We start from the raw sequence: 24,836 nt of genomic DNA on the forward strand, positions 1-24,836 counted from the left end.
GATTGTGTACACGTAGTCTTGTGATCACCAGTCACATGGTTAGTATCCAAACCACAATTACTTTGAGTAATGCATAATGCTGAAGGAAGAAATGGCATTTACATACAATGTATTGACTCCCCTGCCAAATGGCACTTGATTTCATACTGGGTTTCCGCTAAACATTTGTCATTTGGTGATTTAATTTTAGGTTTGGCTACAACAAATTGTCATTTCAGTCACCAATGGTTCTGACTGATTTTAAACCATGAACTGTTCTGACAATATGGTCATTTAAAAACATGTCATCATTGACAAACAAGAAAAAATATAGTTAACTAATTATTATGAAGTGGACTGGTATGTTACATTAGCAGATTTCAAGTTGAAAAATTTGCACATTGCTATTTGTTTGCAATTGGCTGACCAAAGTACAAATTGTTGTGTCCTTAAATATCATCTAATTCAATAATAGGTAGAAATGTCCCTAGTAGCACTTAACTCACTGATTCTTGTGGCATTTTAGGGTGGAATCGGAACTTTTATTCAGCTGTTCCAGTTCTCACAGATGTTGTGTGTGTGACGTAAAGGTATAACAAGGAAAAGACAAATTTTCTGGTAAAATACAAAATATATTTAATTCAGCTTTGAAAATCAATATTAAAACAGTGATATAACAAAGTGTAAATATTTATAATTACAGCCTGAATCGCAGACACAAACTTTATAACTGTAGTATTACAGTTAAATTCATGGCAAATTTAGTAAGGATTAATTAAAATAACAATAACTTTTGTGTGAGTATAGATGCCATGTGTAGTGGTTAAATTACAATTTATAAAATACTGCTTTGTGTACTGTACAGAATGTATTTTGTAACCTAAACCACTCATAATCAAAAAGGCTAGAATGATTATGAGTACACTCATGACCAAAAAAATGACAATACTGTGGAATACTTTATTTTCGCTGGAATTAATTTTCGCTGAAAAGGCTTTTTGTATGGAATTTATTTTCACTGATTTTTGATGAGTTTAATGTGAAATATAGGAAATAAAGTATATTCGCTGGATTCTACAGTATTACCATAGTAACTAACATACCTATCATTGGTGCCAAAGCATGTTGGTGTATGTGTTAATACTGCTTACATACGACTGTTCATTTCACATGTGCGAGAACCACTCCTTCCCTCCCTGAAACCTTGATATACTGTAAAATACTTCATTTTAGCTGGAATTAATTTTTACTAAAAAGACTTTGCGTTTTTTGTATGTATTTTATTTTCACCGATTTTCGATGAGTTGAAAGGTGAAATATAGAAAAAAAAAGTATATTAGTTGAATTTTATTTTCACTGAACCATCCCTTCAGCAAAAATAAATTCAGAGCGAAAATAAAGTTACAGTACTATGAATACAAGGGTACTCCTCCTGAGATATAAAGACAATTTAACAATGCCCTTCAAGTCCATATGAGGTGTGACAGTTGTAAAAGTATGTGAGTAGTCGATACAAGTATGGGCCGAACTGTTTAACTGAGGGGCAATGCAGCCCTCAATCCATTGTTATACACGTGGTACCCATAATGCAATGCAGGCATCTTGCATCCACCTATGAAATCGATATTATAGACATTCAAAATGTCACAAGCTTCAAACTCTAGTTGACAATGTATTGAATAAACATCCATTATCTAAATTTGGATTTCTTCTAAGACTATCTGCTTCTTTGATGAAGATTCTTCCAGTAAGGCAAGTACAAAGCATTTCAACGAATCAAGTGATTTACCCAGAATGCACTGCATGTCATATCCATCTTCAGAGTCATCAGAGTCTGAGAGTAATTTCTCTATAGTACACTGCAGCAACTAGAGGCAACCAAAATTACAACCTTGAAGGTTATTTCTCATGAAGGGAAGGATGATATTGAAAAATTTCATGAAACCATGGGAAACCTTACCTTTCTTGATACATTCTGTATTTTCATACAGAAAAAGTACAATAAATAATTTTTAGAGGTTTTATACTATTAGTAAAAATAATGGAATATTTACCTTAACTTTGACAGTCATATTTTTTAACTGTGAACATTTTACGTATACTTCTAAATTCATTTTAATTTGTGGACTGGTTACACTTCTGTCACAATCATTACAGTGTAACTGTGTGACACTGAAATGAACAAAAAAATAAATTCTTAGCATGTTAGACAAAAATAAATATATACTGGGTAGTATATAGGTTGTAAACAAAAATAATGTTCATAATGTAATATGGTGCCACTTCCTTTTGAAAGTCACTCTCATCCTAGTCTTAACATGTTAGGGGTGTTACCACATTTCACAGTCTTAACACAAACAGATAACATTTTTACAGTTAGAAACATTGATTATTATTGAGCTGTGATCATGATAGCATACAAAATAACAGTTCATTGGTTTGTTATGAAATATAAGTGAAATTAAACTTATATATATATATAACCAATCAGAATGCTGGAAGAGCCAGATGAACGAATTCAGAAATATTTTAATAGCAAGACAGAAGTGCTTTACAAAAGTTGCGATTTGTTAAAAAAAAAGGGGGAAATTTGGATTTTCGGAAAATAAACTCATCATTATAGAAGTATTTAACACTTCACATTGATAACAGCTCAGAAAAGATTGAAATGTTCTAAAAATGATTCCTATGTTACCATGTTTGTATATAATAAACCAATTATGCTATTTATAACCAACTTTTTTATCAATTATCAGTTGGCTACTATCTTGCGATAGTCAGGTACCTACTTGTCATCTTCTCCACCTTGTAATCTTTCATTACCACAGACATCACAAGCTGGCCATGAAAATGCAGTGGATTCATCAACACCATATATAACACCTACAGACATGGCAAAACAAATTTTTATCAACACATTACAAGCTGAAAACCTATAGTCCTTTGTGCTTGACCCACTTTTAATGAAATTTATTGATGCATTTTAAACCATTGAAAGTTCTGCCAGATGAACTTCAATATAAAGGTTCTGATTATTTGCTGATTGATACCTATCATCAACAAAAACACACAACGGGAGTGTTAGCATGAATTAAAATCATTTCTGCACCTAATTCTGATATAATATACATGAACATTTTTGTTTTGGTCTGAATGGTCTCAATAATTAGGAAAACTAGCAAGTAAACATTTATATTAGGGAATTAATAATCAGAAGCACAAACCTTCAAGTTCCACCAGGGAGTGGGTTTTAATTTTCATATCTACTAGTATTTTTGGTAAAACAATCTGCAATTTCCCAGAAAACTCTTTAGCTAGTTCATCACCAATGTGCATTGTGTCAGCTTCTAGTGATGTCGTAGGATCAGATGCAGTCAGAAAGACTCTACTACAAACATCAGCATACATATGTGAAGGATTATCTGAAAAAAATGTAATTTAATGTAATGTTCTTTTCAAGTCCATGTCAACTGGTATTATTTTCTACATAATAATTTTAAAATGTGGCAATAACCTGGGGAAAATCAGGAAACCATAGAAAGAATTCCCATGCACCGAAGGCTTGAAGCCCAAATAGGGAATATTTAAAATTACCGGATTCGGCTGATACCCCGCCCATCCTAAACCCTGCCCATGGGCGATGTTTCAAATAGTGGGCGATGTTTTGGTCCACACATTGTCTGACTGAACCAACAAACATTTTTACAGACCCCAATTTTCCCGTCCGACATCTTGTATCGAGTGCGCTATTTCAAATATGACGCTAAAATAATTCACTGTGAAGCCGAAAAGCATTAAAAACTTCAATAAAACCAATGGGCGAACTAAAATGTCTCCTGCGTTTCACATGCGACATGATTATTAAAAAACACAGAGTTAAGCGATCATGTACGTTCTATAAAGCTAACCTTGTACACATAATCTTGTACTGACGTGTTTTTTCTCCAAAAAAGACGTTCTCTTTTAGTTAACCCCCAGTTAGCTTTTCGCGTTCATGGTATTTGTGAGAGTTGAAAGATTTTTTGAACACATGACAAGTAACTATATTGATTTACGTACGTTACGTCATGTACGTTCTATAAAGCTAACCTTGTACACATAATCTTGTACTGACGTGTTTTTTCTCCAAAAAAAGACGTTCTCTTTCAGTTAACCCCCAGTTAGCTCTTCGCGTTCATGGTATTTGTGAGAGTTGAAAGATTTTTTGGGTGGCTCGAATTTAACTATCAGTGCGTGAACTCAAACCCGTGGTTATTAGAGTTCAGTCGAAATGTACGTGAATATTATTGCGATCGAGTTTATTATATTATAGTAAAATTTAACTTGACGCATGGTATGGTTTATATTACATGTTCACTTTATTTTGAATAAAAAAATCACCATTGGAACATTGGTGAATCACAAGTATTTAAAATATTTTCTTGACTTTCCATAGATACCCGACTACTATCATTTTTAATGATTTAAATGCGCCAATGTTTATGTTTGCATAATTATTACGAATGCAACGCATTATCAAGTCGGTAATATTGAAATATTCACAGACCCAATACCCCGGGTCAGTGCCCTAACAATAGTAAAAATTAACTTGAGTTTGCGTAATTATCATGAAAGCAATACATTTAATACAAAGTTGAAATATTCAGAGCTGGTACAATATTGTAAACAAATTTGCGTAATTAGAAAAGCAGTGCACTAAGTAAACGACGTTGATATATTCAAAGCCAGTACATAGTTGCATACAAGTTGCGTAATTACAGTACCGTCGGATATAAGGAAAATTTTACTAGATCGACGTGCGCACCGCAAAAGAAAAAGGTTGCTAAGGTAACGCGCCAGTTCAGCGCGTGAGTTGGGGTCAAACTTCGGTCAACACAGGGGGGGGGGATTGGCACGAGAGGGCGCCATCCAATCTGAATGGAACGTTTCGACGTCAGTCGTCCGTAGCCATCATCAAAGCAACAACGTCCCGTTTACGAACAGATGAAATAATTTCAGCAATTTCTTTACAGAATAATCCTCAACAAAACTTAGAAACATTTCATAGACAACTACAGGCTCCAAAATTATTGTCTATTGCAAAACAATTCAACTGACAACCAGTTTGACGCCACAATTTCTTGCTGGAGCCCGAGTTCTATGCGTGATTTTATTGCGTTCAAAACTGTTCCATTTCAAACTGCGCATGCACAAACACTGTGGTTTCTCGAAATGCATGCTAATTAGATAACTTGTCACTGATAAAAGTCACCGAAAACATTTTGAGCAATTTTGAGCAATAGTACTAGAGTGAAATTTAAACGTGCCTCTGCATTCTCCATGAATTTCGTAACTTGCTATGATCATGGTAAAGAGAAAACCTATGCTTACTTTCAACAGTTAGCTGGAGTCGAATCGAAAATGTGTCTCAAAAAATACCTTTACATCATTTTTCCGAATATTTGTTCAGCTCGTAACGATAGAATCAGTCAATTTAGAACTAACATGTATGCTATCGGAAAGCATTTTGGCACAATATTACTGAAAAAACGAGTTTTTCATTGCTCATGAATATTAATTTATGCAAATGAGACGATTATTTCAACCAATCGTGTCATGCAACTCCCCCCCTGGGTCAACACACACTTGATGCCAGCATCACCGCGCAGCAAGTTTCGCAAAGAAGTACTTCAAGTTCAATTGCGTCCCAAAATTATGTCGCTAATCACTCGGTTGTCGCAGCGTGTGTTGTGTCATGTCCATGATGCACCCCGTTTCGACTTGCTTTTCCTTTTTAGTGCATGTTCTTGTTCACGTAAAATTCGACCTCTCACCAATGTTTTAAAACACTTTGAATTTATACTTTGCATGATTATATTTGGTCAACGCGAAACATTATTTTTTCTAGACCATTTCTATCAATGCAGGGTTATTTTTTTAGACAAGATGGGCCTCGTAATATCTGCCATCTTTTGGTCAACATTTTTCTAAAAAAAAATCGAATCCTCCATAAGATCGCCCAGGGTGGGGTATCAGCCGAATCCGGTAATTACAAATTGAAATCTGAGTAGTTGTCATCAAAAAATCAGAAAATAGTTTATAAGAAAATAATTTATGCTAATTAGATTATTAATATTCATCCCTTTCAACCTTAAAGTATTCATGGCTGGATTATCCAAGAGCACCTATGTACCAAGTTTCATAACAAATTGATGAGTGGCACTGTAGTTATATGTGAAACACCTATAAATTGGCTAATTTATGCAAATTAGAAAATTAGTATGCATGGAATTCCACCCAAATCTAGCCACATTGGTTCTTGCAATATATGCAGCTGAACTTTGGCCAATTATTATACAAATTAGAAAATTAATATGTATAAACAGATTTCAACCCAAATGTACTAAAGTTACATTGAAATCTGACAAGTGGTTCTTGAGATGTCTGTCAGCCAGATTGCAATGCAGAAAACAGCACAGTTTTAGTCACACAAAATGATAAAGCCTGCCCTTTTGGTGCCTCCTAAACATTTAGCTAGTTTTGTGATAGCTGGCCAAGAGGGAGCGATACCATTTTACAAAATGGAGCAATGCCATTTTGTTTTAATGAATGCAGTTCTAGTGCCATATCTTTGACATGCTTTGACAAATGTTATACATGTATATTCATTATAATCATGTCATAGGTATACAGATTTATTGGTTTGACAATCCAATTCAAAATGGCCGAATGGTGGCTATTTTTGTGCAAAAAATCAAGTATTTCTGGCATTCCAGAACCAGACTGCGGCCATTTACAGATGGATTTTGTTCAAACATGGTACATACATTAGACATTATTGAACCTTGATGCACATCATTTTGTTTTTCAGATCAGATTCAAAATGGCTTACTGGTGGCCATGTTGTTTTAAGAATGCAGTTCTAGAGCCATATATCTGCATGCTTTTAATAATTATGTTCAAATTTTATATATTCATTATACATGACATAGATAAACAGATGTATTCATTTGAATATCTGATTCAAAATGGCTTACTGGTGGCCATTTTGTTTTAATGAATGCAGTTATAGAGCCATATCTCTTGACATGCATTTTCAACAATATTGATACAGCGATCACAGACAAAACACAAGACCTAGTTCACAAACACTATAGCATTTGGACTGACAGTTATTTTAGTTAAGGGTGGCGATATGTTAATCATATACCTACCAATGGCCTTCTCAAAACAAACATCTTGCAAATAGACCACCTGTCCAGCAGTGAGAGCTTGTCTCACAGAACCCAACAGGGTACAGGAACTAGTGATATGTACATATACATATGGCCTTGGCTTGCATATAAACTTGTCATTCATATACAATGATGAATCCGTGAAAAATATGTGGTAGCCACCCATGTAGGTTTGTTGATTCTCTTCTCCAGTGTTCCCATCTGATCTGATGTAAACAAGTTTGCCATATATGCACACTCTGCAGTGCTTACATTCAAGCTATTAAATACAGAAAAACAATCAGATGAATGTATGTGGTGACAGAGAAGTCAAGATATATACCGTATTACCCCGCACGCGCCCAGAGGCCTGAACGTACAAAATCGGGAAAAATTGGGGGTGGGCGCTTACCCGATTTGTGATCGTATGATAAGGTCAAATAAAGGAATGCTTTCGTACACTTTGTACACGTACTTATTTTTTGATTTATGCGAGGTTTCAATAAATGTGAGCACTCGGTCAAGAACTGTGGGAACACTAAGACACAGGGTCGAATTTCAAGAATAAAACTTGTTTTATGTCAGCGAATGAAGTTGTATTACTCACTGAAATTGACTACAAACATGTTAAGTATTGTAATCAATGCACGGTTACATTTTTAGTAACCGTGATCACTGCAAGTCGAAACGGCCGGGAAAAACTACCGCTTGTAATCCAAGAAGGCGATGACCTCATTAGCATAATTTTGTTCACACATGTATTGATACATCGCATCGTAATTACTGAAGAATATCAGACAGGGTTATGAAATAAAAAAAACTTTTATTACTGATGTGAAATGTTTACAAACTATTGTGAATACATAAACATATCCAAATGGCGATACATAAAAAACAGACTGAAAATAAACTCTGGTCGACCTCATTAACATGATTTATTCACGCACCCACACACATGACAAAATTATGATGCAACAAGTTCCCATCGTCGGCATGCCTCATTATGGTTATCGTAATGGACTTGAGGTCGGCAAAATGTTTTTTTCTTCAACGACAGAAAAATAATCCACATGACCGTAATGCCATAGCTGTGATGAAGGATGGAAAGAAAGTAGCAAGTTTACGACGTGATGTCTCAAAAGTGCTAGCTCCCGTTCACAGTCAGCTGGCATCGGTGTCGCTGGGTGTATATGATAGAGGGAAGTTGTGCAACCAAATTTGCCGAGTACGCAGTTTTTCGCCGATAAAAAAATAACTAAGGCAAAAACTCGCGGTTTTTCAGCATTTTTGTAATAAAGACATTATCCTATATCAATAATCCGCCCCAAATAGAAACATTTCCACTAATTCTTGTGTTTTTTCGACGTTTTTCGAAAAATCCTGCGATTAGGCTGCGAAAGTAGAACATTCCGGATGGGGTGAAACGGAAAAGCCAAACTTAACGCGTAAAAATAGAACGCATATTTTGACCTCTACGTGGCCAACCAATGGCTGGACACACTCCAAAAAGAGAACTACCGTAACAAACACACTATTTAAATAAATCAAACGCGTTCGTTTTTGACAAACTGAGGATGTCCCCAACATGTAACTTTTGTGAAAACAGGGGGGAGGGCGCTTGTCCAGGGAGGGGCACGTGCCAGGGGTAATACGGTATACTTATACTTCACACAAAACATGTGACATCTGTTGTAATGAATATGTGCAAAACATACAACATTTAATGTAATGAATATGTGCAAAATATGTGATAGTTTATGTGCAAAATATGTGAAAAACATATGGCATATAATGTAATGAATATGTGCAAAACATGTGACATTTAATGTAATGAATATGTACAAAACACGTGACATTTAATGTAATGAATATGTACAAAACATGACATTTTATATAATGAATATGTACAAAACATGTGACATTTAATGTAATGAATATGTGCAAAATATGTGATATTTTATGTAATAAATATGTGCAAAACATGTGACATTTAATGTAATTAATATGTGCAAAACATGTGACATTTAATGTAATTAATATGTGCAAAACATGTGACATTTAATGTAATGAATATGTGCAAAACATGTGACATTTAATGTAATGAATATGTACAAAACATGTGACATTTAATGTAATGAATATGTACAAAACATATGACATTTAATGTAATGAATATGTACAAAACATGTGACATTTAATGTAATGAATATGTACAAAACATATGACATTTTATGTATTGAATATGTACAAAACATGTGACATTTAATGTAATGAATATGTACAAAACATGTAACATTTTATGTATTGAATATGTACAAAACATGTGGCATATAATGTAATGAATATTTGCAAAACATGTGACATTTAATGTAATATGTGCAAAACATGTGACATTTAATGTAATGAATGTGTGCAAAACATGTGACATTTAATGTAATATGTGCAAAACATGTGACATTTAATGTAATATGTGCAAAACATGTGACATTTAATGTAATGAATATGTGCAAAATATGTGATAGTTTATGTAATAAATATGTGAAAAACATGTGGCATATAATGTAATGAATATGTGCAAAACATGTGACATTTAATGTAATGAATATGTACAAAACACGTGACATTTAATGTAATGAATATGTACAAAACATGACATTTTATATAATGAATATGTACAAAACATGTGACATTTAATGTAATGAATATGTGCAAAATATGTGATATTTTATGTAATAAATATGTGCAAAACATGTGACATTTAATGTAATTAATATGTGCAAAACATGTGACATTTAATGTAATGAATATGTGCAAAACATGTGACATTTAATGTAATGAATATGTACAAAACATGTGACATTTAATGTAATGAATATGTACAAAACATATGACATTTAATGTAATGAATATGTACAAAACATGTGACATTTAATGTAATGAATATGTACAAAACATGTAACATTTTATGTATTGAATATGTGCAAAACATGTGGCATTTAAAGTAATGAATATGTACAAAACATGTGGCATATAATGTAATGAATATTTGCAAAACATGTGACATTTAATGTAATGAATGTGTGCAAAACATGTGACATTTAATGTAATATGTGCAAAACATGTGACATTTAATGTAATATGTGCAAAACATGTGACATTTAATGTAATGAATATGTACAAAACATGTGACATTTAATGTAATGAATATGTGCAAAACATGTGACATTTAATGTAATGAATATGTACAAAACATATGACATTTAATGTAATGAATATGTACAAAACATGTGACATTTAATGTAATGAATATGTACAAAAAAATGTGACATTTAATGTAATAAATATGTGCAAAACATGAAACATTTAATGTAATGAATATGTACAAAATGTTAATAATTGTATGTGCTTTTAATAGAGAAATATTTTTACTCACTTACCATTTGTATTTCTTTGAGTGTATATATCTTTGGTGATTTATATAACAATGATACCTCATCTCTGCTCTCTATTGTGTTATCACAGCCTGTTGTAGTGATAATATAACAAAAACTAGGCACCACATGATGGCTGCTGTCCTGTAATACAAAGCAGTTACTGTAAAAGGGTTAATTATTCACTGGGTTTTATTTTCGCTCATTCCGCTGACTGGGAAATGCGCTAAATTAAAATCCATTGAATATGTGAAATTAAGCATAGAACACATTGTCTAAATGGCAAAGCCGTGAATTTAAAACCCACTGAATATCCCTGAAATGCTAAATCAGTGAAATTTAAACACAATGAAAATTAACCATTTTACAGTATTTTAGACTCAGAAGTGTACTGCCCAGAGTATAATTAGGTTATAGTAAAATGTAACATTTCAGATGGTAGGAATTACATTTACATGACAAATATTTTGAATAAAATCTCCATCAAAATATTTAAGTATTTATGTAAAAAATTGTCTCCCACCAATGAAATTCCGCTATTTGACTTAATTAATTATTTAATTACTTAATTATTTTCTGATTTTAAATGCGTCTATGTTTTGTCTGTGTGTGGGTGTTTATTAAAAGCAATTCACAATATCAACAATATTCATAGTACCAGTATATTTAGTGAGGAGAGGGGTATTACTACATATATTATTTTTAATTATATTTATAAAATTATTACAAAAGTAACGCATCAAATGGACGTGTACAGTTCATAAGTTCACAATATTTTTTTTTAGGATGCGAATCCAATATTTAAAAAGCAGTGTCAAGATTTCATTGTGCACTGTCTATGTTCAACTCTAGTTGCTAGGTTACATACATTACATGGGAGTTTAATTACATATTTACAGAACTTGTGAATACACCTTCAGCATCTTTAGCATTATCATTATTATTTCTGCCCCATACATGAGAATTGGTACTATTTTGCCTTCGAAAGTGCACATAAGCATTTCTATGGACACTTGACTAAAATTTTATAACTGTAAACATGGATTACACACCACCTGTTTGATTTCTTACTCTTCCCTAGATCTGAGTACATTCTGTCAAAATATGTGATGTTAGGGAGATTTGTGTCAGACAGTCTAGTTCTTGTAATGCATGTTAAAATTGTTTTCAGATAGCATTTATAGAACTTATGTGAAATATTTGAAGGACTGAGTTTGCATGAAATATGGGAAATATATAAATGTTTAAATTTCACTGTTTTCAGTGTGTCAATGCTGGTAATCGTTTTGGCATCCACACAGTTGTGCATTCACATTTCCTTTGCTGAATCGTTTTTCCCTCAACAATGTGCTAAAATTCAGAGAATATCAGATATGGCACATAACAGTCCCAACACCCCAGTAAATTTATATGAATGATCTCAAACTACATGTATTAAAACCCCTAACCAAGCTATGTTTCAGATGAACAGCAGAATTAAGTCTCATTGATAGGCTTCATGTAACAGCAAAGTAAAGTATTGGTAGAATTAGAAATCTTACTTTTTCTGTTGAGAACAAAATACTTGAACTGACCTGGGATAAGGAACTCTGGTCAGTCACAAGCTGCCTGTGTTCCGATGACCATAGAGAATCAATCAATGAAAAAAGACCAGGAGACCTGAAATTTAAATTGCATAGACATAGATAATGAAAGAAACATAAAATATGTTAAACAAGTCATTGAAAATGACACAGTCCCCGTTAAATTTTTGAAAGTATTTTTTGTGCTCGTCGTATTAAAATGGAGGGATTGTCGCGAGCGTGTCCTTGAAACTTGAGTTCCAAGTGGCGTATACAACAGATTGTTTATTTACATCAAAACATGTGTTACGTGTAGTAGTAATATGGCCAAAACTAAAAACAGCTGTTATTCGACCATTTTTGATCTGATTATGAAACACACTGATATGTATGATGTATTTGCCAAATACGAATAAAAATGGTACATAAATTGTGGAAATACATGTATAGTAGTAAGGCCAAAAAATCAGATGGCTGTCAATCGGCCATCCTTGACCAGATTTTGAAACAAATTGTCATGGACATGCATCCTAACATGTATAAAGTACATGTATGTGCCAAATTTGAATGAAAACTGACAGAGCATGTCCAAGATACCACATATAAAAAAAACAAGATGCCTGCCAGTCGGCCATCTTTGATCCAATTGTGAAATAAATCGTCATGGACATGTATCCTAACATGTATAATCTATGTACTAAGTTTGAATGAAAACATTATCAAAAAACCAGATGGCTGCCAGTCGGCCATTTTGAATCGAATCGGTAAACCACTGCATGTGCATATGTCCCACATAAAGTACTAGGCACATGCAAAGAATGAATGGAATAGGTCCAAGGGATTCTGAGATATGACTCCGGACGGACGCACAGAATCACCGACGCACGGAGACCGAATTGTAAGTCCCCGTTTTCGGACTTCGTCCAAACGGGGACTAATAAAATACTAAGTTTTAACTCTTATCTGGTCTATTCATTGTAAACAAACAAAGTACATGAGGCTGGCAGGATATGATAATGGTATTGGCTCTACTACATAATACACTGGACAGGTTCAATCTGTAGTCGAAACAGTTTACAAAACTGATTATGTATGATGACGGTATGATTTAGTGACTGCTAATACAGAAGTTTTTCAGCTTATGTCTCATTGAAATGTTCTTTTAAATAAAACAAATATGGTATATTTTCCAGTGTGATGTAATTCCCTTACAACATTTTATAAGTATTATGTGAATGTGGCATGCTGGGTAAAAGCTGTACTGTAGTCTCAAAGAGAGAATATTGTTAGCAAAATGTTCAAGGTGTGCAGTATTTACAAACAGCAAGTGCTTTTAAAAATTAATGGTGACAAAAATGACACAACTTACTTTGTTCTGTTGGTTCTCTGTACTACTCGTATTCCAGAGAAAGTGAACACTTTACCTTGTCCATATTTTATACAATCCATCCATGTTGGGTTCTCAGTGCAATGACATGGCAGTAGTAATTCACAGAATGCATTGTGTTTGTCTTGTAGTAATAAAACCCACTGATATCGATGTGAGGGATGTCTTACTTGCCTAGACAGTCTAAAGAAACAAAAGTAGGTATGAACAAAACATCTTCACTAGGTATCGTAATATCCAAGTCGAATATACTATACATACATACGTCTTTCATTTTTGATAGTGAGCAGCTTAGTTGTTGCAACAAAACTTTGATTGAAAATGTCATCTCAAATAATCATAATGTTCTGTAATTGGTCTCTAACTTTACTAGTGAAATTATAAACATTGCTCCAATTGTTATCAGTTTTGCAAAATTGTAGACAACTTGTAGACTTAGTGTTTTTTTAAAAAGAACAGAACAATGTTCCCTTCAAAGTTCTTTTGTAATAACTGTAAGGAAGTTGAACAATTTTAGGTCCTGGGCAGTTAACAAAGTTTATCAATTTTCAGGTTAATAAAATTTTTGTGGTTAATCAATTCAAAATAAGCAGTAATGAATGCCATATTACAATATAGTTAATACCAATGTTAACACAAAAAGAAAACTATGTATCCAAGGGCTTGTATATGGACTATTTGGTGAAAATCATTTTAGGCAAAAATGTATATTGTTAATTTAATTTATGAAACATGTAATGTAATGAAATAAACTATGATTCAGAAAGCTGTGAATGTTTTTGTATAAAATATTTATAAACATTTTTTTTTTTTTTAAACATTTTACAATCTTTGAATAACTACAGAATTTCACAATAGTTAATGTGTCCTTTGACACACCATGACAATTACCCTATTACCTGAAAATTAATACCGTACTATACTGTAGATTACTTTACTTTCACTTGGAATTTATTTTCGATATTTTCGCTGAAGGAATGATTCCGTGAAAATAAAATCCAGCGAATATACTTTTTTTCCTATATTTCACATTCAACTCATCAGAAATCAGTGAAAATAAATTCCATATAAAACGTCCAAAAAGCCTTTTCAGCGAAAATTAAATCCAGCTAAAATAAAGAATTTCACAGTATGTTGAATAATTTAAAGTGAAGGGCCAAATTCATAGTAAGATACTACTTGTACAATTTAAAATGTATATCAGCAAACAATTGTAAATTTGAAAAATAAAAAAATGGGATCAATGTTCTGTGTAAACCATGATTGAGGGAAATACAGAGAGACTAATGGTTAAGGAATGATACCAAAGAATTTGTCTAGGAAACAAAAATTCTTTCCCAGATTTGAATTTAATGTGAGGAACTTCCAGGGTAAATGTTTCATAAATTTCCATAAAATGTTCACAGCTTATATACATAAATTGGTGACTCACCCAGCATTACTTTGTGGTATTTGTTTACAGTATATCCGCTGTACAGTGGCTCTAACACATAGTCCGCTATCATTGTGCTCACTACACTCTTCTATACTATCTATGAAGGAGTCACTTATCACTTTCTTGGAGCTCAATGGTATAATAGTTGTCTCTATCACATCTGGTGAAGAAGATATCCTACCAAATAGTCTGGACGGTTTTAACTTCTGAAACATTAGCAAAGCTGAGATGCAGTGAACAATCTCTGGATCAATTAAACTCAAATAAACTTTATGTAAATAGCATATTTGTTTAAACTGAGCTCTGTGTGATGATCTGAGGCTGTGACACAAGTTTAGTCATTTGCATATTGATATTGATACATTGTACGTATGGAACATCTTTTGAGGACTTGGGCTCAGTTCCAGGCCTAGCAGTTGAATAATAAACATCTCAATTACAAGTGCTTCTCTCCAGTGCGTTATTCTCCTCCTGGATTTGGTGACCAATACTCACTTGGTTCACTCTAAACTGAATCCTGTGTAAACTGGAAACCTGTTTAAACTGAACACTGTGTAAATGGGAAACTTGTCTAAATTGAACACTGTGTAAACAGAAAACTTGTCTAAACTGAACCCTGTGTAAACTGGTAACCTCTTTAAACTGAAAACCATTTTCTAGTCTCTTCTCCGTAGAGTTTAACATATGTATTTTCCTAGACTGGTTGACTAAATATTTAATTATTCAACATTGTAGATGTTGTCTAAACTGAACCCTGTGTAAACTGGAAACATCTCTAAATGAACACCATTTTCTAATCTCTTCTCTGTAGAGTTTAACATTTATATTTTCTCAGACAGGATGACTACATATTTAATTATTTAACATTGCAAATGTTTCTTGTTCTGTGAGAAGGCATATAATTTACTGAGAAATGTGTGAACGAAAAAGCAAATATAAAACAACATACTTTTTTTGGTGAAATAATGGACAATGAAGTGTGCTCCACATCTGTGTTTAAAGACAGTATTTGCTGGGAAGTCATATCGCTGTCTTCAAGTGTGTTGATTGCTTGACAATAGTATGTGCATAAGATAACTGGTTCTCTACGATGTGTAATAACAAGCTTCTGCCTGTTATGAAAAAACAATTTAATTTATGAGTCAACGGATTGAAGACCCAATAACAGACTTCAATGTAATAAATACAAGAACAGACACACTAGATGACATTACAATACCCCTACAACGTACAAATACATAAAACTAAGGATTCATAAGATAAGGATATGCAACTTTCATAACCATGTACAGGGTGAAAGTCTCACAATTAGAAGAAAACTCTCACGTTTTATGAACATTTGATAGCAGTTGCATTTCGTGAACGTCAATTGAATTCTTACCAACCGAATGTCACAGACCATAGTGGGTGTTTTGAAAGGTATGATTGCGGAAACAAAAATAAGGGAGATTATCACTAGATTCAACACACATATTACAAGGACATTATAAAAAATGGTCGACATTAGGATTTCTAGAATAGTAGCTTTCCCCATGACTTCTTCAATTTGTATGTGATAATTATCAAATACTAGTATCACACATCCCTTGCATATCCTCTTCTTATTAATCTTTGAAAAAACATATTCTATCACGAAAAAACTCTTATAATAAAAGTGTTTAGATACCATGATTTTATCTGTGACATGAAGATGTCAGCCAAAAAACATTACATGAAGAAAGCACACTAAGAAAATGACAGACTTCCTGATGTTGACCCAGAACCTGAAGTGAAAAGTACTGGGAATCTAAAGCAGGATTGACTACTACTCACCAAGGAGGGTAAATCTTAATAATTAATCCAACATTCAATGTGAGTTGTTGACTCAAACTATGAGTGAATAGTACTGTTACAAACGACATTCCACTTTGCTGACTAGCGGTATCTGACAATACCTCACATTGTGTGACATGTAGACCATACTCTGTAGAGATCTGTAGTACTCTAACAGTTAGAGCTGATGATGTATCATCTGTTGGGAGAGAACTATGGTATCATTCTTGTAATATGATTTCACCACCCCTCTGATAAAACACTGCCACAAAGTACTGCTCTATTAGGATACCTCTGATAAAACACTGCCACAAAGTACTGCTCTATTAGGATACCTCTGATAAAACACTGCCACAAAGTACTGCTCTATTAGGATATCTTCAATAAAAGCACAATGAATAAATGAACTTTTACTGAGGCTGTCTAGAAGCATACCATTATAACAATAGACAGGACATTTACTCACACATACTTCTAATAGTATACAAAGCAATAAATGATGTTCAGCATATGAGGTAAGTCAACATTCTCAGTATCTCAAATATAAAAAGCTCTGTTTAGAGAATTGCATCCAGAGAAGATATTTCCACCATAGAGGCAGCGACACGAAATTTTTGCATTTGGGGGGGGGGAGATCTGCTCACCAATCTCGCACCACAGGCGCAACCTTACTAGGGGTTACACAAAGCGTTTCAGCTTAATTTCGAAATTCTCCACTGAACAGACTTGGTGTATACAAGATGATGTGTACAGTAAGTATTGGACGATGTTCATGGTGAAAACACTGCAGCATTGCAACGATTTTTGAATGTCGTACTGCTGAGAATAGTTCAACATCAGTGGTAAAAAATGTCTTCTTTGTCCTCACATTGTAATTTAGCCAGTCAATATTATGATATATATACCTCCTTTTTCTCCCTTCTTGGCACTTGAATTCTGATGTGACCAGAACGTCATCGATGATTTTTCTCGAGACACAATCTTTTGTAGTTGCTCTGCTAAGCCACCCCTGATAGAAGAAAAAAATTCATTAAAGATGACACAGTCCCCATTAAGTTTTTTCAACATTGTCTCAACATAAGACACAGAAAAGAAAAAACATAGATCACAAGTGAAAGTAAAACAATTTGAGGTGCATGTCTGGGTCATTGCACAGCTATACCGGTAATATTTAAAAGGTAATTGAAATATGTTTGATAATATTTAAAAGGTAATTGAAATATGTTTGATAATATTTAAAAGGTAATTAAAATATGTTTGATAATATTTAAAAGGTAATTGAAATATGTTTGATAATATTTAAAAGGTAATTGAAATATGTTTGATAATTATTAAAAGGTAATTGAAATATGTTTGATAATATTTAAAAGGTAATTGAAATATGTTTGATAATATTTAAAAGGTAATTGAAATATGTTTGATAATATTTAAAAGGTAATTGAAATATGTTTGATAATATTTAAAAGGTAATTGAAATATGTTTGAGAACTGTAGGCAATTTGTAATTTGTTTTTGTCCTTATAATAAGTCATTAGATAGCATTACTGTATCAGATGTTTTACAAGCAATGAACAAAAATATTCAAGACACAATCAAGAATTCATTCTGCATGCCAAAATGTGACAAGTGACTGCCCTCACTATATTGAATCAAAAGGTAAAAAAACCATGCATCAATAAGACAACATGTACAATTTAAGCGAGGGAATCGTCACCTGCGTATATGTCAGATGGCCATAGCCTGTCATTGTTTACAAACAAGCATCTACCCATGAGCCTTTGCATTTTTAGTATGTGTTGTTATCGTCTCTTGGAACTCAATTTCCACGTGTGCGTAGGTGACATCCCTCCCACTTTAATATACAAATACCATATTTGCTTCAATACAAGTACATCCCCAGTAGAACCAAACCAAAAACTACATTTATTGTACCGGGATACACAGGATCATTAAAAAACAACTTATTATAGCTGTAGATTCACACCTGTCATTATGGTTTGCATGTGTGCGTTACTTACAGATCAAAAACGGGAAGCCATATTATGGTGTTAAACTACCGTAGTATATAAAAGTATATAATCAACAAATATCAAGCACGAAAGAGTTTCTCACCTGATATATTTTTTCTTCTTCCGGGTAGATTCAAATTACATTGTCATGGCATCTGTGTCTGATTTCTTATCAGGTGTTTTCAATTTAACAGCTTTCAACCAATCACTGCCTTTCTTCTGACTACCAGTCACATGACTACTTTGAGGTGTAGATGATGATGCGGCTGTTGAACTGCTGCTAGCTAGTGATATCAGTTCGGATAAGTTATCCTGAAAAATTGGCATACACCAATGGTGCATTAACTCACTTTCTCAGATGTTTATTGAGAAATATTACTGCAGATATGGTTCAGTAAATCTGATGATATTCATGTTGAAAGAAGAATCTAGTCTGTATTTATTTACATCAGAAAAAAAAAGTCACTATTTATTAAATAGATAAAAAATTATTCTATCAATTCGAGCATGACAAAAAATATTTTCCATCCTATAAATTCACGCTTTTGAAATTATTTTTACTACTGCAAATTAATAGTGTTTTTACGGTATACTTGGATAAGATAGGGTAATAATTAAGTCAAAAAAATACCTTGGCTGCAAATATAAAAGTGTTTGTACAATAATTATCATAAATTAGAATGTAATTTCAAATTTAGCGTTGATTTAGCAATCTGATTCAAATGATTGTGTGATAAAAAGGTTATTTGCTATGATCATTGCTGTTGAATCTTTATTATTAGTTGTGAGCTATGTTATCTTCCCATCTGGTTTGAGAATAATGTCACCCATAGCGTTACTTTTAATACCCAGCTCTACTAACTAATGACATGCTGACCACATTATCAGTGTATATCACAACATGCATATTACACATGATAAAAGGGACAGCAGTCAATAAGCTATATGGGGTAGATATAGTGTATATAGTGTACTTTATCAGTGTATAATTCAGACATGTGGGACATGAACCACACACATGCGATGTCAAGAAATATTCAAAATACATACATACCTTCTCAGACTGTGAAGTCATTTTTGGCTCTTCAGATTTCTCATCTTCACTCAGAGACTCGCAATCAGAAATATCAATATCCATCGATGACTAGAAACAAGGATAAATGGTCTTACAAGTGAGCAACAGTTCAAAACTAGGGGTAATTACTGGAATAAGATTGAAAATCTACATACCATTTCAACATACTACACACTATTTCTACACACAGACACCATTTCTACATACTACACACTATTTCTACACACAGACACCATTTCTACATACTACACACTATTTCTACACAGACACCATTTCTACATACTACACACTATTTCTACACACAGATACCATTTCAACATACTACACACTATTTCTACACACAGATACCATTTCAACATACTACACACTATTTCTACAGACACCATTTCTACATACTACACACTATTTCTACACACAGACACCATTTCTACATACTACACACTAAACACCATTTTTAAACATGAAACACAATTTCCCCACACCTTTTCTAAACACTATATACATTTGTACTGCACACAATTTCTAAACACTAAACAACATTCTTACACTAAACACTATTTCTAAACACTAAACAACATTCTTACACTAAACACTATTTCTAAACACTAAACAACATTCTTACACTAAACACTATTTCTAAACACTAAACAACATTCTTACACTAAACACTATTTCTAAACACTAAAAACCATTTCTCAACACTAAACAACATTTCTACAGACTAAACACCATTTCTAAACACTAAATACCATTTCTACAGACTAAACACCATTTCTACATACATGTACTAAACACCACTATGACTCACTACACACCTTTTCTACACACTACACACTACCATATCTATATACTGCACATAATTCCAAGGCACATTAACTAGTTTTACCTCTTTTCGTAGTCTATCAGTAGAGACGGTGCCAGAGTTGTCATCATCATCAGTTGAACTCCAGCACTGTATCTCAGCTGTATCATTGTCAGTTGTATGTGATAGAGTTATAACTGATCCACTTCTTTTGTTATCTGGTATTGAGAAATTGAGCAATCCATTATTTGAAGAATAATAAACCAAACTGATTAAAATCTAATGTTTTGGCTTGTATTTTGTATTACCGGTATATTTATATAATTATATATTGTTATACAGGATATTTCAATGCTACATTACTAATACATAAAAAATGCCAACAAATACACAATCAATTAAAATAAATATATAAAAAATTATAATTAAATTACATATTGAAATCAAAAATTATTTTTGCAATTAGAGGAAAGGTTATTCATACTTAAGATAAAGTAATATGGCCAAATAGAAAGACAGTTGCAAGTCTGTCGTTTTCTATCTGATTAGGAGTTTGAAAGGGGCACTAATAAACCTAAGAAAGAAACCAATGTGCTGAGAGTATTAGAAGTACTTGAAGTAGAAATAGCGAATAATTAAAAATGTTGGATTAAGTATAGCTACAAGAAATGTATGCTCTTTGAGATGAACAATAGTTTACAATATTGAAGTATATAATACATGTATGAGAAAACTATATTAAACAAAAGGAATAAATTTGATTATTATATGCATGTATGTGGTTGAAAATGAGAATGTTGACAGAAAGAAAACAGTGGACTAAGTAATAGAGTATTTGGATAGGTTATCTTAGATGAAAGTGGAGCTTCCATAACTTGAGTGTGCATCATCTACTGCATCAGTCTAATTTACCTATGGTAACATGCTCATAAACGATTGACAAAACTCACTTTTCTTTCCAGTGGATGATTTCTTTTTTATTTTAGATGCCTTTGGAGTTACTTCCTTTTCTTTTTCGATAATACTGTCATCAAATCCATCCATACATTTTTGCCATGAATGCTGCACACTGGTGGATAAGCGTTTACGTTTGGCATGTTTTTTATTTTTGATAGACCCATTAGTCATCTGTAAAAGTGAAAACATGACCACAATTTAAAAGATTATCTTTTCAAGAGGAGATATGAAGGAGTAAAGAATTTTCTTGTTATATACATGTAATATTCAAATCTGAGAATAGAGAAAATTCAACTGATCAGAAATTTTACGTTGTATATTAGGGAAAAGTGTGAAATTTCATTTTTTACGATGTATACATAGATTCCTGGTGGGAATAAAAAAAAATGAATGTTCTTTTTCTGGAAAAGCCTTCAAAATTGTTATTTTTAATGTTATACTGACCATGGTATTCACAGTGACTTTAGCAAAATTGTGTCTCCACAAATATCATAAAATTTGAGACATGACATGAAGCTTACGGATTAATTATTAAGAACTCTAAAAAATCAATTTGAAAAAAAATCTGATATTTGATAATATTCATGAAAATGTTGTTTATGTTTATTCCTTCATGTTTACTGATACACCATGAACTTTAAATAAAGACGCGATGTGTGTTCTGTTAAAGTGCCTCACTCATACAATGACATGCTTAATGTAAACAAGCATTGTATTTTACGCGTATTGTATACAAAGCATGGGACCCATATCTAACACTACATACATTGTAGCAGGACATACTGACAACTAGGGAACTTTAACTTAAGTACATTATGAATATAACACTTCTAAAAAGTAATAGCAAACACTGTAAATAATAGTGTGTACAAAAAAAATGAGAAGGAAATCTAAAAACAATAACAGAATTTTCATTTTGATTGGCAAAACTTCTTCAGAGCTTCAATGAACTAGCAAGTTTGAGCAGCAGCAACTAATCAGACATGATTGGCTACATTTTATGGTGATTACCAAAATATTTTCACATTTCTATCACCATTATTATAAACAGCCGTTTTCGGGAAGTATATACAAGTGAAATCGGCTAATTTTTTTATTAATTTTTAACATTACTGGTACTTGACATTAGTTTTCATTGAAATTTAAAACATTTTAGATCTCGCTTCACATTATATTATTAAAAAAAATCATGGGTCACCATTCAGTAATAAACACTGGCAATGTTCAATGGCAAATGATTGTCACCTTTTACAGTCCATAATATAAACAGGGAGGTTACCTATACAATCTCAGCAGGTACACGTACACCACTGCTACATGTATAGGTGATAAAAGTCCTGATTTGTCAAGTGTCTTGTTGAATTAATTATGATATGAATTGGATGACACAACTCGGAGAGAATTTATTTGTAGAAATGCAACATGCAACTACCGACAGATATGTGGGAAAGAGTTCCTTTTGTACCCCCCATCCTTAACCCTAGCCCTACCCTCCAGCACTCCCCATTTAATTGTACATGCCCCTCCTAAGGACATATATAGTTATCTACAGGAGGCATATACAAATGAATTGGGTAACTGGGAGTGAGTGTTAGAGTTAGGGTTAAGGATGGGGGGTGCAAAAGGAACTCTTTTCGATATGTGTATTTTTTTTAGTATTTTAAAATGGATAGTTTCCACAGATTTAATTTTTTATAATTATTTTTTCAGTGAGTTTAAGTTAATAGTGATTGATTTGATTCAGTTTGTGTGTCTCCAATGTCAAATTATTATTAATGCATGACCTATGGTAAATGACGACAAGTCTATGGTCATAATATGTCATATTTTTAATGATCTAGCAGGGGTTTTTCTAGAAAAAAACTGCAAACTGCACCACAAAGAGGGGGAGATAGGGTTCTCCCTACCAGGGTGTAAAGTTTTTGATAATTCTAAGTTAAAATGGAGAATTCTATGGTTTCCTTAGGGCCAAAATTACTATCAAACAGGTCACAGTTGAAGACTGTGGCCACATGTGATCTTTGGTCAATCAGAATTTTATGGTTGCCAGAGAATCTGCTCCCCAAGGTAAGGGGGCGCATGGCCATGGCATGAGGGTGCTGCGCCCCTGTTCCCTCGTTTAAAAAAATCCCTGATCTAGTATTACCGAGGTATACATGCAACAGTTGGTTTTATACACAATCTGATTAAAATCTGATGTAGTGTACGGGCTTTAATTATGTTGGCTATAAACTTATTTCATTTTATTTTTTATTACTTTTGTTATTAATGCCTTTTTATTTTATTATTTTAAATAAAAGTAAAATAATAATAAAATAAAAAGGAATTAATAACAAAAGGAATACAAAATAAAATTAAAATATGTTTATAGCCAAAAGAATTAAAGCCCGTACACTACATCAGATTTTAATCAGATTGGTTTACACATAGACCTTTTCTGGTTTACATGTGCTGAATGATGAAGCAGTACATTTACAGTGTACCACGAGTCAACAAAAATGTATGCACTTGTTATCAAAGGAGATCATAACACACAAGAAAAAAACAACATATTTTAACCAAAATATACGTGACAGCACATAGAGCAAATGCCAAAGGTTTTTTTATTTAATTTTTCATGAAACTAAACAAAAACACAAAAAAAACTAAATGACTACCCATATTCTTGCTACTTTACTATAACTTGGTACATACATTTGTGGCGTTGATGCACGTCATATTGTTTTTCAATTTTATTTTGCTCAATATTTATCTACCCCACAACGGACTGTGATCTTACACACTATCAACTTCAGACTTCCACCTGTGACCTTTGATGGCGCACTTTGTTGCAGAGATAGTCTCGGTACATCGTCGTCGACATTTGGGTATACACTTACCGCTGACCGCTTACGAGGGTTAAACCCTTCAGCCCTACGTTTCCAGTCCATGCCTTTAAGTTCCCTTGATTCCTACGCTTTCAGAGTTTTTGATAAAATAACGGGTTTATGAAAGTAAAAGACCAAAACACGATCTTCATTATTTTCAAGGAATCCGCCATGTTTCATATTCTCAAAACATGACCACCTAAGTTGACAGTTATAAGACATTATTTAGGATAAATATTGTGTATCAGCAATAAATATTTTTCCTCGGGTTAATTACTAATGTTGACGCTTTACTGGTACACAAGTAGTAATTGTCATTGCCTTGAT

The 24,836-nt window shown here is 33.0% G+C and overlaps 1 protein-coding gene across 1 annotated transcript; it reads right to left on the reverse strand.

Moving 5' to 3' along the window:
• Positions 1 to 590: 590 nt before the first annotated feature.
• On the reverse strand, positions 591 to 24,705 carry LOC100374845 (DNA repair-scaffolding protein-like). Its single transcript, XM_085500432.1, is given in 17 exon segments — positions 591 to 1,847; positions 2,034 to 2,151; positions 2,769 to 2,862; positions 3,204 to 3,401; positions 7,173 to 7,452; positions 10,610 to 10,747; positions 12,178 to 12,262; positions 13,535 to 13,735; positions 14,985 to 15,193; positions 15,937 to 16,099; positions 16,800 to 16,998; positions 17,705 to 17,808; positions 18,912 to 19,120; positions 19,863 to 19,952; positions 20,770 to 20,903; positions 21,636 to 21,813; positions 24,522 to 24,705. Coding segments are annotated over 17 exon segments (2,625 nt in total). The 5' UTR covers positions 24,573 to 24,705; the 3' UTR covers positions 591 to 1,673.
• Between the last annotated feature and the right edge of the window lie 131 nt (positions 24,706 to 24,836).

This window comes from Saccoglossus kowalevskii, chromosome 6, assembly GCF_978046115.1.
Source record: "Saccoglossus kowalevskii chromosome 6, keSacKowa6.1, whole genome shotgun sequence".
Lineage (NCBI taxonomy): Eukaryota > Metazoa > Hemichordata > Enteropneusta > Harrimaniidae > Saccoglossus > Saccoglossus kowalevskii.